The sequence below is a fragment of the Anguilla rostrata genome, chromosome 14, assembly GCF_018555375.3.
Source record: "Anguilla rostrata isolate EN2019 chromosome 14, ASM1855537v3, whole genome shotgun sequence".
Lineage (NCBI taxonomy): Eukaryota > Metazoa > Chordata > Actinopteri > Anguilliformes > Anguillidae > Anguilla > Anguilla rostrata.
Genome location: NC_057946.1, coordinates 5,377,688 through 5,390,240, shown reverse-complemented (window position 1 = coordinate 5,390,240; position 12,553 = coordinate 5,377,688). Strand labels below are relative to the sequence as shown.

Below are 12,553 nucleotides of genomic sequence, written 5' to 3'. Positions count from 1 at the left end.
CTGTAACTCAGAGGGGTTGCAGGTTCAATTCCCAGGAGTGTGCTATTGTACCCCTGAACTGGGTGCATAGTCTAAATAGCTTCTGTCAGTGCCCAGCTGTATATATAGATTGTTTGTAAAAATGTAAGTTGCCCTGGACAAGAGCATCTCATAAATTCCTAGGTGTAAATAATTGACCCAAGGGTGACCCAGGGACGGAGTGTTTCAGTCAGCAGGAAGCTGCGTGCATCGTTGTGCAACAGTGACCTCTGGTGGATTGTGTGGTCTGCCATCTGCCTGTGCCAGCTGCTCTTGCAGTGAGCTCCTCCAGTGTAGTGGGGAGAGGAAGAAGGTGTGCGTGTGTGTGTGTGTGTGTGCAGGTGTGTGTGTGTGTGTGCATGTGTGCGTGCGTGTGTGTGTGTGTGTGTGTGTGTGTGTGTGTGTGTGTTTGTGTGTCTGAACACGTCCCCCGTTCCTCCCTCAGGCCGGTGCTAACCTGGACATGTGCGATGAGGACCAGAGAACGCCCCTGATGGACGCCTGCGAGAACAACCACCTGGAGACGGTCCGCTACCTGCTGAGGGCCGGAGCCATCGGCAGCCACAAGGTCAGCCCCGACCCCTCCCTCGTCGGCATGGCAACCACGGCCTGGGTTCAGCCAGCGTGCAGTTCAGCACTGAATGAATGAATGAATGAATGAATGAATTTTATTATTGTGTCATGCATCCCACCGATGCCCAGCCCACATGGGCCTATATGACACCAACATTTCGCATATAACAGATCCAGAGTAAATCCTAAACCCATTAAAATGCAACAAACACATATCTGATACATACGCCCTGTACAGAACAGTATCGACTCCATAACCGAACCTTCTTATCTTCTCACTAGCACTAGTTTATAACAAGCACGGTGTGCCAAGTTGTTTTTTGTGATTTATGATGGACCTCAAGTTCATCAACTTTGGTTGTTGGGGGGTGGTGGAGGAGGGGGGGGGGGAGTAAACCCTAACATTACACCGTGAGTCAAAGGCACAAATATTGCTTGAAAGGTCTGTGTGGCTAAAGAGCTTTTGCACACAGTGGTGCAGAGGGACATTTTGGGGGATTCTGATGGTGGGATCATTTCCACGAGAAGTGCAGTTCTCTAAAGGTACTGGCTGTGAGGTTCTGCTAGCAGACTGCTAGCAAGCTTGGGGGGGGAAATGACAGGAGAGTGCCTGCTTCTCTGAGCAGTGCCACTGTTGATGACATCATCAGCATGGGACATCTTGAAGAATTGCAGGTGTTCCCTCCTGTAGAATCCCAGCTCTGTGTAATTATCTGTATTTTACCCTTCAGTAAAAAAAAAAACATTGATCAGAACAATTCAGCAGCTGGGTGCCCAAAACAGCCATTCTCAATGTTTTTACTGTTGATGCAGCCTCATCTTCATGCAAAATGCTGAGTGCAAGTTTTTTATGAATGAAGCATGTGAATGTAGGTTTTTTTTTACAGCTTTATGGAAAACAAATAGATATACTTAAAGGTACTTACTGTAGGACTATTGCGTATGCGTCTGTGTGCCGATAATAATTATGCATGTACCTAGTACTTGGGCTGGGTGATGAACTATGTCAACGAGTATTACTGTAAATGTTTATTTAAGTGTAATAACTATCATCGCCATACGGCATATCAACTTTATTTTATTTTTTTTTCTTTAATCATGCCTGGTGGTCTAGTAAATACCCAAACTTCAGAAGCCACGTGAAATGCATCTGGAAAAAAACGGCACCACTGATATCGATTAGATGTTAAGACAGCCAATCAACAGCAAGTTTCCATGTGATCATGTGATGTGTTTTTACCAATCACATGTAATTTGTCTTTACCATCTTCTCTCCCTGCAGGATGCGGAAGGCTCTACGTGTCTCCACCTGGCTGCTAAAATAGGGCATTATGACATCGTACAGCACCTCCTATCCACTGGAAATATGGACATCAACTGCCAGGTGGGTGTGTCCACAGTCGCCATGGTCACAACCTGGGTTTTAATGCACATCCATTTAGCTGATGCTCATATCCTGAAGACCGAGTACACAAGTGCCATCAAAATGGTTTCATAAAAGCTATAGTTTCTACAGAGAAGGATAATAGACACTCATGGCCTGGAACAGTGCAGAAAGAAGCACTAGAACAAACCTGAACATAGTAAATTTAACTGTCTTAGTTCACAGTTGCTGGATTGTAGTTTTTGAGTCAACCACATTTTCCAGTATTGCCCTTTTCCCCCCTGTCATGTTAATCCAGTTATGATAATGTGTTTGCTGAGGCAGTTTGATGTAAATGTCTTTGTCATCGCCCCGATATTAACAGAAGGTCGCGCTGGTCGCTAATCGATAAATTAGCTCTCCCAGGAAAGCAGCACCTCGTCAGCGCTAATGGGACACGACTGCGATTAAGGAAACTCAATTAATTACAGCCCGATTGTGCTTGTCCCATTTCAACGCTGCGTTATTTTTCTTAAAACGTCTTCATATTTTCATAATGTTTCATCCCGCTGTTTTTTTTATAGAATCGTGTCATGTGTGAAATATGGCAATATTAGCATAAGGTGTAGCTGCGTTTTTGTAAGATATAAAAAGACACAGATATTTTTACTTTTTTTCTGAGTATGCTCACGGACCCTCGGCTGTCCCCCATATCCCTGTAGGGGAGCCCCTGCTCCACAGAACGGCCTGTGCCTTAAATTTTGAACGCTGTGCCCCCCTCTCATGGCGCGGGGGCGTACCCCTCCTGCTGTCGCCTCTGATACGGGGCTTCTCTGTGCAGCTGTAATGCAGAGAGGGTTTGCACAACGTGCTTACGCCCAGTTGAACTGATCATGGTGCCCATTGGTGATCTGTGAAAGCGAGCTTGCCTTAAACCAGGAGCTGTCTGATATCTGCAGGCTTTAGTGCTTTCCTTTTGATCAGTAGCCATTTTAGAACTCAGAAACACAGGGTCTGTGGATTTTAGCCAACCGTTGGCTAACGTTGGTTGGCGTCGTTCAGTGATGTCGCGGTGATGTAATTCGGGGAGCTGTGATGTCATTGGCTTCAGGACGACGGAGGCTGGACGGCCATGATCTGGGCGACGGAGTACAAGCACGTAGAACAGGTCAAGCTCCTGCTCTCCAGGGGAGCCGACATCAACATCAGAGACAAGGTGAGGGAAGCGCCTGAGTCCTCCCGTCCACCGGGGGCAGGCTTTTATCGGACACTAATCCAAAAATGGATTTATACAGCTACAGTACCGAATTACTGGAGCGCTTCAGGTTGAGTTCCTTTTTTAAGGGCACACTTGCAGTGCAGCACCTGGGGAATCAGACCTACAACTGTGGGCTTTCATGTCCCCTAACCATTATGCTACACTGCCCCCCTCCACTTTATATGCACATGGAGTGGAATCAGGCCTGTTTAATTACAGCTTTCCTACTCAACTGAAAAAATTAAGAAATGAATCTATATCTACTCTTGGCATCAACAAACGAAAGCATAATCAGTTCAATGGTGTGGAGAAGATTTTGACTTCTTTCTAACATACCAATAAATCATACAAATTTCTTTATTAGTGAATAAGTCTTGAATCATTTCATACTTTAATCTTTTATCTCAAGTGATTTTACAATAGTTAAATTATCACAACCCGCTTTTAAATGGTCTAGTTTCGATTCTGAACGTGTTTGTTTTTACTGCTCTGTTTTCCAGTGTTTCGTTGTAACGCGCTACGCAAATAAAGTTCCTTGTTGGCGTTTTTAATTTGGGGAAACCCCCCGTGCTCTCTCTGTAACTGTGCTTGTTCCGCTGTTGCCGCTCCGCTCTCAGGAGGAGAACATCTGCCTGCACTGGGCCGCCTTCTCGGGCTGCGTGGGCATCGCCGAGATCCTGCTGGACGCCCGCTGCGACCTGCAGGCCGTCAACACCCACGGCGACTCGCCCCTCCACATCGCCGCCCGCGAGAATCGCATCGACTGCGTGACGTGAGCGTGGGGGGGGGGGTCCCGTTTTCGGGCCGGGGGGTGGGGGGGTGAGGGGGAGGCGGCGTGACCAGGGGTCACGCATCCAACAGGTCATTTTGGGTTCAAGGGTGTGGCGACCAGTTTTTGGAGGTCATTGGGATCAGGGGCGTGGCACTTGAAGGTTTAAGCGTGTGGTGCTTTTGGTTCAAAGGGCGTCTGGGTGAGGGGGTGTGGCGTGTAAGGTTGAAAGGCCGTTCATAACGGGGGTTTGGTTTATGGATCTTGAAGGGTCATTTGGAACAGGGGTGTTGGCACACGGGGTCGTTCGGAACAGGGGTGTGGAGCAGCGGTGACAGGAGGGGCCAGGGGTGCGGAACGTGGGGGGGTTAAGGCTCATTTTTAACGCCCCTCCCCCCAGGCTGTTCCTCTCGCGCGGGGCGGACGTGAACCTGAAGAACCGGGAGGGAGAGACGCCGCTGGAGTGCTGCAGCCACAGCTCCAAGGTGTGGAGCGCCCTGCAGGCCAGCAGGAAGCTGAGAGAGGCCAGAGGAAGCCGGGCCAGCCAGGGGGAGAAGGTCCTCAGCAGGTAGCCTGCCTGTGTGGAACACCGACCTTATACTGACCCTACACTGATCCCACACTGACCTTATACTGACCCTACACTGATCCCACACTGACCCTATACTGACCTTAGATTGACTGTACACTAACCCTATGCCAACCCTGTACTGACCTTATACTGACCCTACACTGATCCCACACTGACCCTATACTGACCTTACATTGACCGTACAATAACCCTATGCCAACCCTGTACTGACCTTATACTGACCCTACACTGACCTTATACTGACCCTATACTGACCTTGCTCTGACCCTATACTGACCCTACACTGATCTTATACTGACCCTATACTGACCTTATACTGACCCTACACTGATCTTATACTGACCCTATACTGACCTTATACTGACCCTACACTGACCTTATACTGACCCTACACTGATCCCACACTGACCCTATACTGACCTTACATTGACCCTATACTGACCTTATACTAACATTATACTGACCTTGCTCTGACCCTATACTGACCCTACACTGATCCCACACTGACCCTATACTGACCTTACATTGACCGTACACTAACCCTATGCCAACCCTGTACTGACCTTATACTGACCCTATACTGATCCCACACTGACCCCATACTGACCTTACATTGACCCTATACTGACCTTATACTGACCCTACACTGATCCCACACTGACCCTATACTGACCTTACATTGACCGTACACTAACCCTATGCCAACCCTGTACTGACCTTATACTGACCCTATGCCAACGCTATACTGACCCTCCACTGATTTTATACTGACCCTACACTGACCTTATACTGACCCTATACTGACCTTGTACTGACGTTATACTGACCTTGCTCTGACCCTATACTGACCTTATACTGACCCTACACTGATCTTATACTGACCCCATACTGACCTTATACTGACCCTGCTCTGACTCTATACTGACCCCACACTGACCTTATACTGACTCTATGCCAACCCTATACTGGCCCTACACTGATCTTATACTGACCCTACACTGACCTTATACTGACCCTACACTGATCTTATACTGACCCTACACTGACCTTATACTGACCCTAGATTGACGCTGTACTGACCCTACACTGATCTTCTACTGACCCTATGCTGATCCTACACTTAGTTTACACTGACCGTACACTGATCCTACATTGAACCTACGCTGACCCTTTTTTGTCTCTGGGATTCACAATGCTGTGTAATGCTATGCAAGGTAAAGGTTTGGAGAAATTCAAAGTTAAGGAGCATATTGAGGTTAGATTGAATGGCTCATGTAGTGTTCCCAGTGTTGTAAATTCTGTGTAAGATGGCTTCTGCAGCAGGAGCACATTCAACTCTCACTCCGGTGTCACTCCACGCACAGGGACATCGCCCGGGGGTACGAGAAGGTTCCTGTCCCGTGTGTGAATGGGGTAGACAGCGAGTCCTGTCCTGACAACTACAAATACGTCCCCGACAACTGTGTCACCTCCCCCATGAACATAGACAAGAACATCACACACCTACAGGTGAGATACAGGACACGTGAAGACGGACATGAAATGAGGCTCGGAAAACTTGCCACGGGTCATATGCTTTTAAGCACTTGTGGAAACTCATTCGTGTGATGTCATGGTACTGTGTGGTAGTTGTTTCGGAGGTTGCAGGTTTGATTCCAAGGTGTAAGATGGTAGTCTGTTGTACTGTTAAGCAGTCCTTCAGGAAATATAAAATAACATAAATTATGTAAGAACTGTTAACTATGTAATGCAGGGAATTAGGACATGTGCCCCAAAATAAATAAGTAATGATGTGTAGTACTATTTGAAAAAAAAAAAAAACAGATGTCCTTTGTTGATGAGATTGAAATGAGTGATTCTGCCCCCTGTCTGTGGCTGACAGTACTGCGTGTGCAAAGACGACTGCTCCTCCACCAACTGCATGTGTGGCCAACTCAGCCTACGCTGCTGGTATGACAGGGTAAGCAATAGCCATTCACCAGAGCAAATATGACTTGCTCCTGCCAAAAAAATAAACAAAATTGCATAGCCCAAGCATGATGCTCAGAATCTCTTCTTCACATGTAAAAAAAAGATGATGATGGTGTGTATGTGGCTTCTGTCAGGCTGGATTTATTTCCGTTTTATTTCTGTATTTGTCGGTGACCATGTGGCACGGTTAATATAGATGTTCAGCGCCAGAATTAGCCAACAGTTTGTGTTTATCTGTGGTCTCTGGGCAGGTTAGAGGAGGAGGACATTGCTTGCATGTACACTCTCTGATCAGTAAGATTACTAGTAGGATGATTTCATCACCACTGTAAACATATTCTACTTCCGAGATGGCTGAAATATTTTTTGAGAATCTGTTACTCTGTATTCTAAGTTTAAGGCTTGAGGTTTTTTTGTTCATAGGCTGCTGAAAGTTTTGCTACATCTGCTGACCGTAAGAGGGAAACTGATTCCCACGTTTATTTCCTGTGCGTGTGTGCGTGCGTGTGTTTTTGTGTGTGCGTGTGTGTGTGTGCGTGCGTGTGTTTTTGTGTGTGCGTGCGTGCGTGCGTGTATGTGTGTTTGCGTGCGTGTGTGTGTGTGCGTGCGAGTGCGTGTGTTTTGTGTGTGCATGTGTTTTGTGTGTCTGTGTGTTTTGTGTGTGTGTGTGTGTGTGTGTATGTGTGTTTTGTGTGTGTGTGTGTGTCTGTGTGTTTTTGTGTGTGTGTGTGTGTTTTGTGTGTGCATGTGTTTGGTGTGTGTGTGTCTGTAGTGTGTGTGTCTGTGTGTGTGTTGTTGTGTGTGTGTGTGTTGTGTGTGCGTGCGTGCGTGCATATGTCTGTGTGTGTGTTTTGTGTGTGTGTGTCTGTGTGTGCGTGCGTGTGTCTGTGTGTGTGTTGTTGTGTGTGTGTCTGTGTGTGCGTGCGTGTGTCTGTGTGTGTGTTGTTGTGTGTGTGTGTTTTTCCAGGAGGGACGTCTGCTTCCCGAGTTCAGCCGTGAGGAGCCTCCGCTGGTGTTCGAGTGCAACCACGCCTGCTCCTGCTGGAGGACCTGCAAGAACCGCGTGGTGCAGAACGGCCTACGGTAAGGCCGCCCGCTCGCCCGCATCGCAGCGCGCCGTCCCACCACACCCAGACCAGACAGGGCCGCACCAGACCAAACAGGGCCGCACCAGACCAGACCGGGCCGCACCACACCAGACAGGGCCGCACCACACCAAACAGGGCCGTCCCACACCAGACCGGGCCGCACCACACCAGACTGGGCCGCACCACACCAGACAGGGCCGCACCACACCAGACAGGGCCGCACCACACCAGACAGGGCCGCACCAGACCAGACAGGGCCGCACCAGACCAGACAGGGCCGCACCAGACCAAACAGGGCCGCACCAGACCAAACAGGGCCGCACCAGACCAAACAGGGCCGCACCAGACCAAACAGGGCCGCACCACACCAGACAGGACCGCACCACACCAGACAGGGCCGCACCAGACCAAACAGGGCCGCATCACACCAGACAGGACCGCACCACACCAGACAGGGCCGCACCAGACCAAACAGGGCCGCACCAGACCAAACAGGGCCGCACCACACCAGACAGGACCGCACCACACCAGACAGGGCCGCACCACACCAGACAGGACCGCACCACACCAGACAGGGCCGCACCAGACCAAACAGGGCCGCACCACACCAGACAGGACCGCACCACACCAGACAGGGCCGCACCACACCAGACCGGGCTGCTCCAGAGACGCAGTCCTGAGCGGTACTGTTCACCGCCACTTGGTGGTGGATTTTAGTCACTGCACTGTCCTGCTTGTTGTACGACCTGCCGTGCATTTGGATTCACGTAAAAAAATATATAAAACATTTCCTTACCTTGCTCTCTTTCCTGGAGTGAGCTGTCTTGTGATGGGATTTATGGCGTGCGACAAGTGAATTTAAACTGAAAGAATAACTAGCAATTGTATGAAAGAATATTATTGCTCTGTATATTGATGAAGATTGATGTTTCTTTAAAATTAGCGAGTAGCCTATATTGCGGATGTCTCAGGAGTTGAATATTTTACATCAGGTGTTTGATCGAGGCGCGCTTGAGGGGTGTAGTGTTGAGTAGTGTGTGGGGTCAGTGAATGTGACGGTGTTACCGCCTCCCCCCCCCCCCCCCCTCCCCCCACCAGGACCCGACTGCAGCTGTTTCGAACCGGCAAGATGGGCTGGGGGGTGAAGTCGCTGCAGGACATATCCCAGGGCACCTTCGTCTGCGAGTGAGTGTGTCCTCCGCCCCCCCCCCCGAAAGAGAGGAGGGAGGGAGGGGCGTCCCGAATCGAGCCAGGCTCTGCCGCGTGCCAAACGCTTCGTCTCTTGTTCATGTTAGCCGTCAGTTTAACCGTAACGCGCTTCGCCCATTTTATTTGCTGCGATAGATCCTCTTATAGCAGCTCTGCTGCATTCCATTCTACCGCTACTCTACGCCAGGCAGCCCAGTGGAGGATGGGCTCCCCCCCTCTGTAGCCGGGTTCCTCTCGAGATTTCTTCCCACTGGGGAGTTTTTTCTCGCCACCGTTGGAGGGCTTTTTCCCCACTGGGAGTTTTTTTTTTTTTTTTTTTTACCTCGTGTCCTTGCTATTTAGGGGTTCAGGCATGTTGTTCTTTTTCTCTCTGTCTCTTCTTGCCTTGCTACATTGTAACACCGTCTTTGTGACAGTTCTCTGTAAAAAGCGCTGTACAAATAAAATTGAACTGAACTGAAGTTTGATCTTCTACCAACCTCTTGAGGTTCAGACCAAGTCAGAAAAAAGCCTTTAGTTGTAAAAAAGCAACTAAAGATAAAGAAAAACACTGCTGGTATCTTTTCTTTTTTATTGGGATGAGAAGGTGAACAGGAAGCAATGGGATTTTGGCGTTCTGAATTTCTCATGAATCTGATTATTTGGTCAGTGAGCAGAACACAGAGGCCGTGTCAGGAACAAGCGCGTTTTATTCCCACTGAAAGCACTGTTCGGCCTGTGACATCACCGATGACACATTAACGTCCCTCCTCTTCTTTGCAGATATGTGGGGGAAATTATTTCAGATGCTGAGGCTGATGTCAGGGAAAATGACTCCTACCTGTTCAACCTGGACAGTAAGGTAAATACCATCTACAGACCCCTCTAAACTCACACCTGTTCAACCTGGACAGTAAGGTAAATACCATCTACAGACCCCTCTAAACTCACACCTGTTCAGTGTGGACAGTAAAGTGAATACCATCTACAGACCCCTCTAAACTCACACCTATTTAACCTGGACAATAAGGTAAATACCATCTACAGACCCCTCTAAACTCACACCTATTTAACCTGGACAGTAAGGTAAATACCATCTACAGACCCCTCTAAACTCACACCTGTTCAACCTGGACAGTAAGGTAAATACCATCTACAGACCCCTCTAAACTCACACCTATTTAACCTGGACAGTAAGGTAAATACCATCTACAGACCCCTCTAAACTCACACCTATTTAACCTGGACAGTAAGGTAAATACCATCTACAGACCCCTCTAAACTCACACCTATTTAACCTGGACAGTAAGGTAAATACCATCTACAGACCCCTCTAAACTCACACCTGTTTAACCTGGACAGTAAGGTAAATACCATCTACAGACCCCTCTAAACTCACACCTGTTCAACCTGGACAGTAAGGTAAATACCAGATACAGACCCCTCTAAACTCACACCTGTTCAGTGTGGACAGTAAGGTAAATACCATCTACAGACCCCTCTAAACTCACACCTGTTTAACCTGGACAGTAAGGTAAATACCATCTACAGACCCCTCTAAACTCACACCTGTTCAACCTGGACAGTAAGGTAAATACCATCTACAGACCCCTCTAAACTCACACCTATTTAACCTGGACAGTAAGGTAAATACCATCTACAGACCCCTCTAAACTCACACCTGTTCAACCTGGACAGTAAGGTAAATACCATCTACAGGCCCCTCTAAAGTCACACCTGTTCAACCTGGACAGTAAGGTAAATACCATCTACAGACTCCTCTAAACTCACACCTGTTCAACCTGGACAGTAAGGTAAATACCATCTACAGACCCCTCTAAACTCACACCTATTTAACCTGGACAGTAAGGTAAATACCATCTACAGACCCCTCTAAAGTCACACCTGTTCAACCTGGACAGTAAGGTAAATACCATCTACAGACCCCTCTAAACTCACACCTGTTCAGTGTGGACAGTAAAGTGAATATCATTGGAAGGCCCCTCTAACTCACACCTGTTCAGTGTGGACAGTAAAGTGAATATCATTGGAAGGCCCCTCTAACTCACACCTGTTCAGTGTGGACAGTAAAGTGAACACCATTGGAAGGCCCCTCTAACTCACACCTGTTCAGTGTGGACAGTAAAGTGAATACCATTGGAAGGCCCCAGCGGAAGACACTTCTCATTAGTTGCTGGAGAGTCTCATTTAAAGAGGCCTTGCAGGTGGTCTTTGTAAAGAGACCACCTGCGAGAGACCCCCCCCCCACCCCCGGTCAGCGAGCCGTTTCCGCTCTCCGCGGTGCGGTGAAGCCCGGTGTTGCCGTGCCGACCGGAGTCCGCAGGTGGCGTGGGGGGGGGGCCTCGCCCGGCGATCAGCGGCTCGCTCTCCCCCCCCCCCTTTCCTCCGTCCCGCTTCCCGGGCGGCCTATAAATAACCCCCCCCTTTTCCGCTGCCGATCGTCATGGTGATAAACGCGCAGTCGTGGCGTCTCCTTGGAGACCTCGGCTGAGGTGGGGGCAGAGATGGAGGGAGACGGATGGCTTCAGATCGAGCGTTCATCGCTTTGTGGGGTTTTTTTTTTGCGGCCAAACATTTAGACTGGAAAAGGGCGTGCTTGTGTTTCCTGCTGCTTTCCAGGCTCAGATGTGTTTGGTAGATTAAAGGAAGGATCCAGAATACCAGAGCCGCCTGCAGCCACCAGCAGTGCATTATTCCTCTTATTACGTCTTTGCTCGCTTGCTTTTCAGATGCATTTATCACACAACTTACTTTTTAACTCACTACACACGTTACAAAAACAAATACTTAAAAAAATATATAAAAGTGTTTTTGGAGGATCCTAAAATGTGTTTTCAAACTAACTGCAAAAAAATAATTAGTCTGTCTGAAATTTGGCTTTGCCATGGCTATTTTTTAATCAGCTGTATGTGGTTACATTTTTTTTGAACAGATCTGATGTTCTGCCTGCATTGTAAATACTGCATGAGTGGTGTGAGCGTGAAACTGCAAAACTGGGCGGGACTACCGTGTGTTGTCAATCACTTACTCCTTGACCAATCAGCCTTCACTTTCTGTACCAGAGCATTGTGACATCAAGATTAATTATATTCTTTTTGTATTTTTTCTTTCTTGTTATTCTGCTTGATTTGGGGAAATAACATACACCAGTTTTCTTTCCATAGTTGCTTTTATCGCCTTTTTATTCCATCTGGTAATGCTCATGAAAGGAACAGACAGTCAAATAATGCTTGGCTAAATAATTAACCTCCTTTTTATTGTTTTACTCTTTTTAATATATCTTACAAAGTGATCAGTTCTTTCTATTCTAATCCTTTTTACTGAGCGCCATCCCATTTAGCTTACCAGTCTTTTGCGTGTGTGTGCGTGGTCGTGCGTGTGTGTGTGCGTTTCCTTGCAGGTGGGTGACGTGTACTGCATCGACGCCCGTTTCTACGGAAACATCAGCCGGTTCGTCAACCACATGTGCGAGCCCAACCTGTTCCCCGTGAGGGTCTTCACCTCCCACCAGGACCTGCGTTTCCCCCACATCGCCTTCTTCGCCGGCCGGAACATCACCGCCGGGGAGGAGCTTGGGTAAGGGGGGAGGGGGCAGGGGGGGGGGGGCTTGGCCCCGCCCAAAAGCGGGCTGTGGAAAGAGTCACGGAAGCCTCTGCTTCCTAAAGTGCTGACCTCATCCTTGAACCAGAAGCAGTAGCTTTGCATTACGTTA

At 48.4% G+C, this 12,553-nt stretch overlaps 1 protein-coding gene across 5 annotated transcripts in view; it reads left to right on the top strand.

The window, feature by feature from the left end:
- The window catches only part of ehmt1b (euchromatic histone-lysine N-methyltransferase 1b), a 60,764-nt gene that overhangs the window by 45,729 nt on the left and 2,482 nt on the right, over positions 1–12,553 (top strand). For all 5 annotated transcript variants that reach the window (XM_064306884.1, XM_064306886.1, XM_064306885.1 and 2 more), the window contains exons 16-26: positions 464–586; positions 1,874–1,975; positions 3,066–3,170; positions 3,830–3,984; positions 4,382–4,549; positions 5,938–6,082; positions 6,456–6,533; positions 7,512–7,627; positions 8,731–8,817; positions 9,604–9,682; positions 12,242–12,417. In XM_064306884.1, the coding sequence (XP_064162954.1) occupies positions 464–586; positions 1,874–1,975; positions 3,066–3,170; positions 3,830–3,984; positions 4,382–4,549; positions 5,938–6,082; positions 6,456–6,533; positions 7,512–7,627; positions 8,731–8,817; positions 9,604–9,682; positions 12,242–12,417 (1,334 nt within the window). The remainder of the gene's footprint in view (positions 1–463; positions 587–1,873; positions 1,976–3,065; positions 3,171–3,829; positions 3,985–4,381; positions 4,550–5,937; positions 6,083–6,455; positions 6,534–7,511; positions 7,628–8,730; positions 8,818–9,603; positions 9,683–12,241; positions 12,418–12,553) is intronic.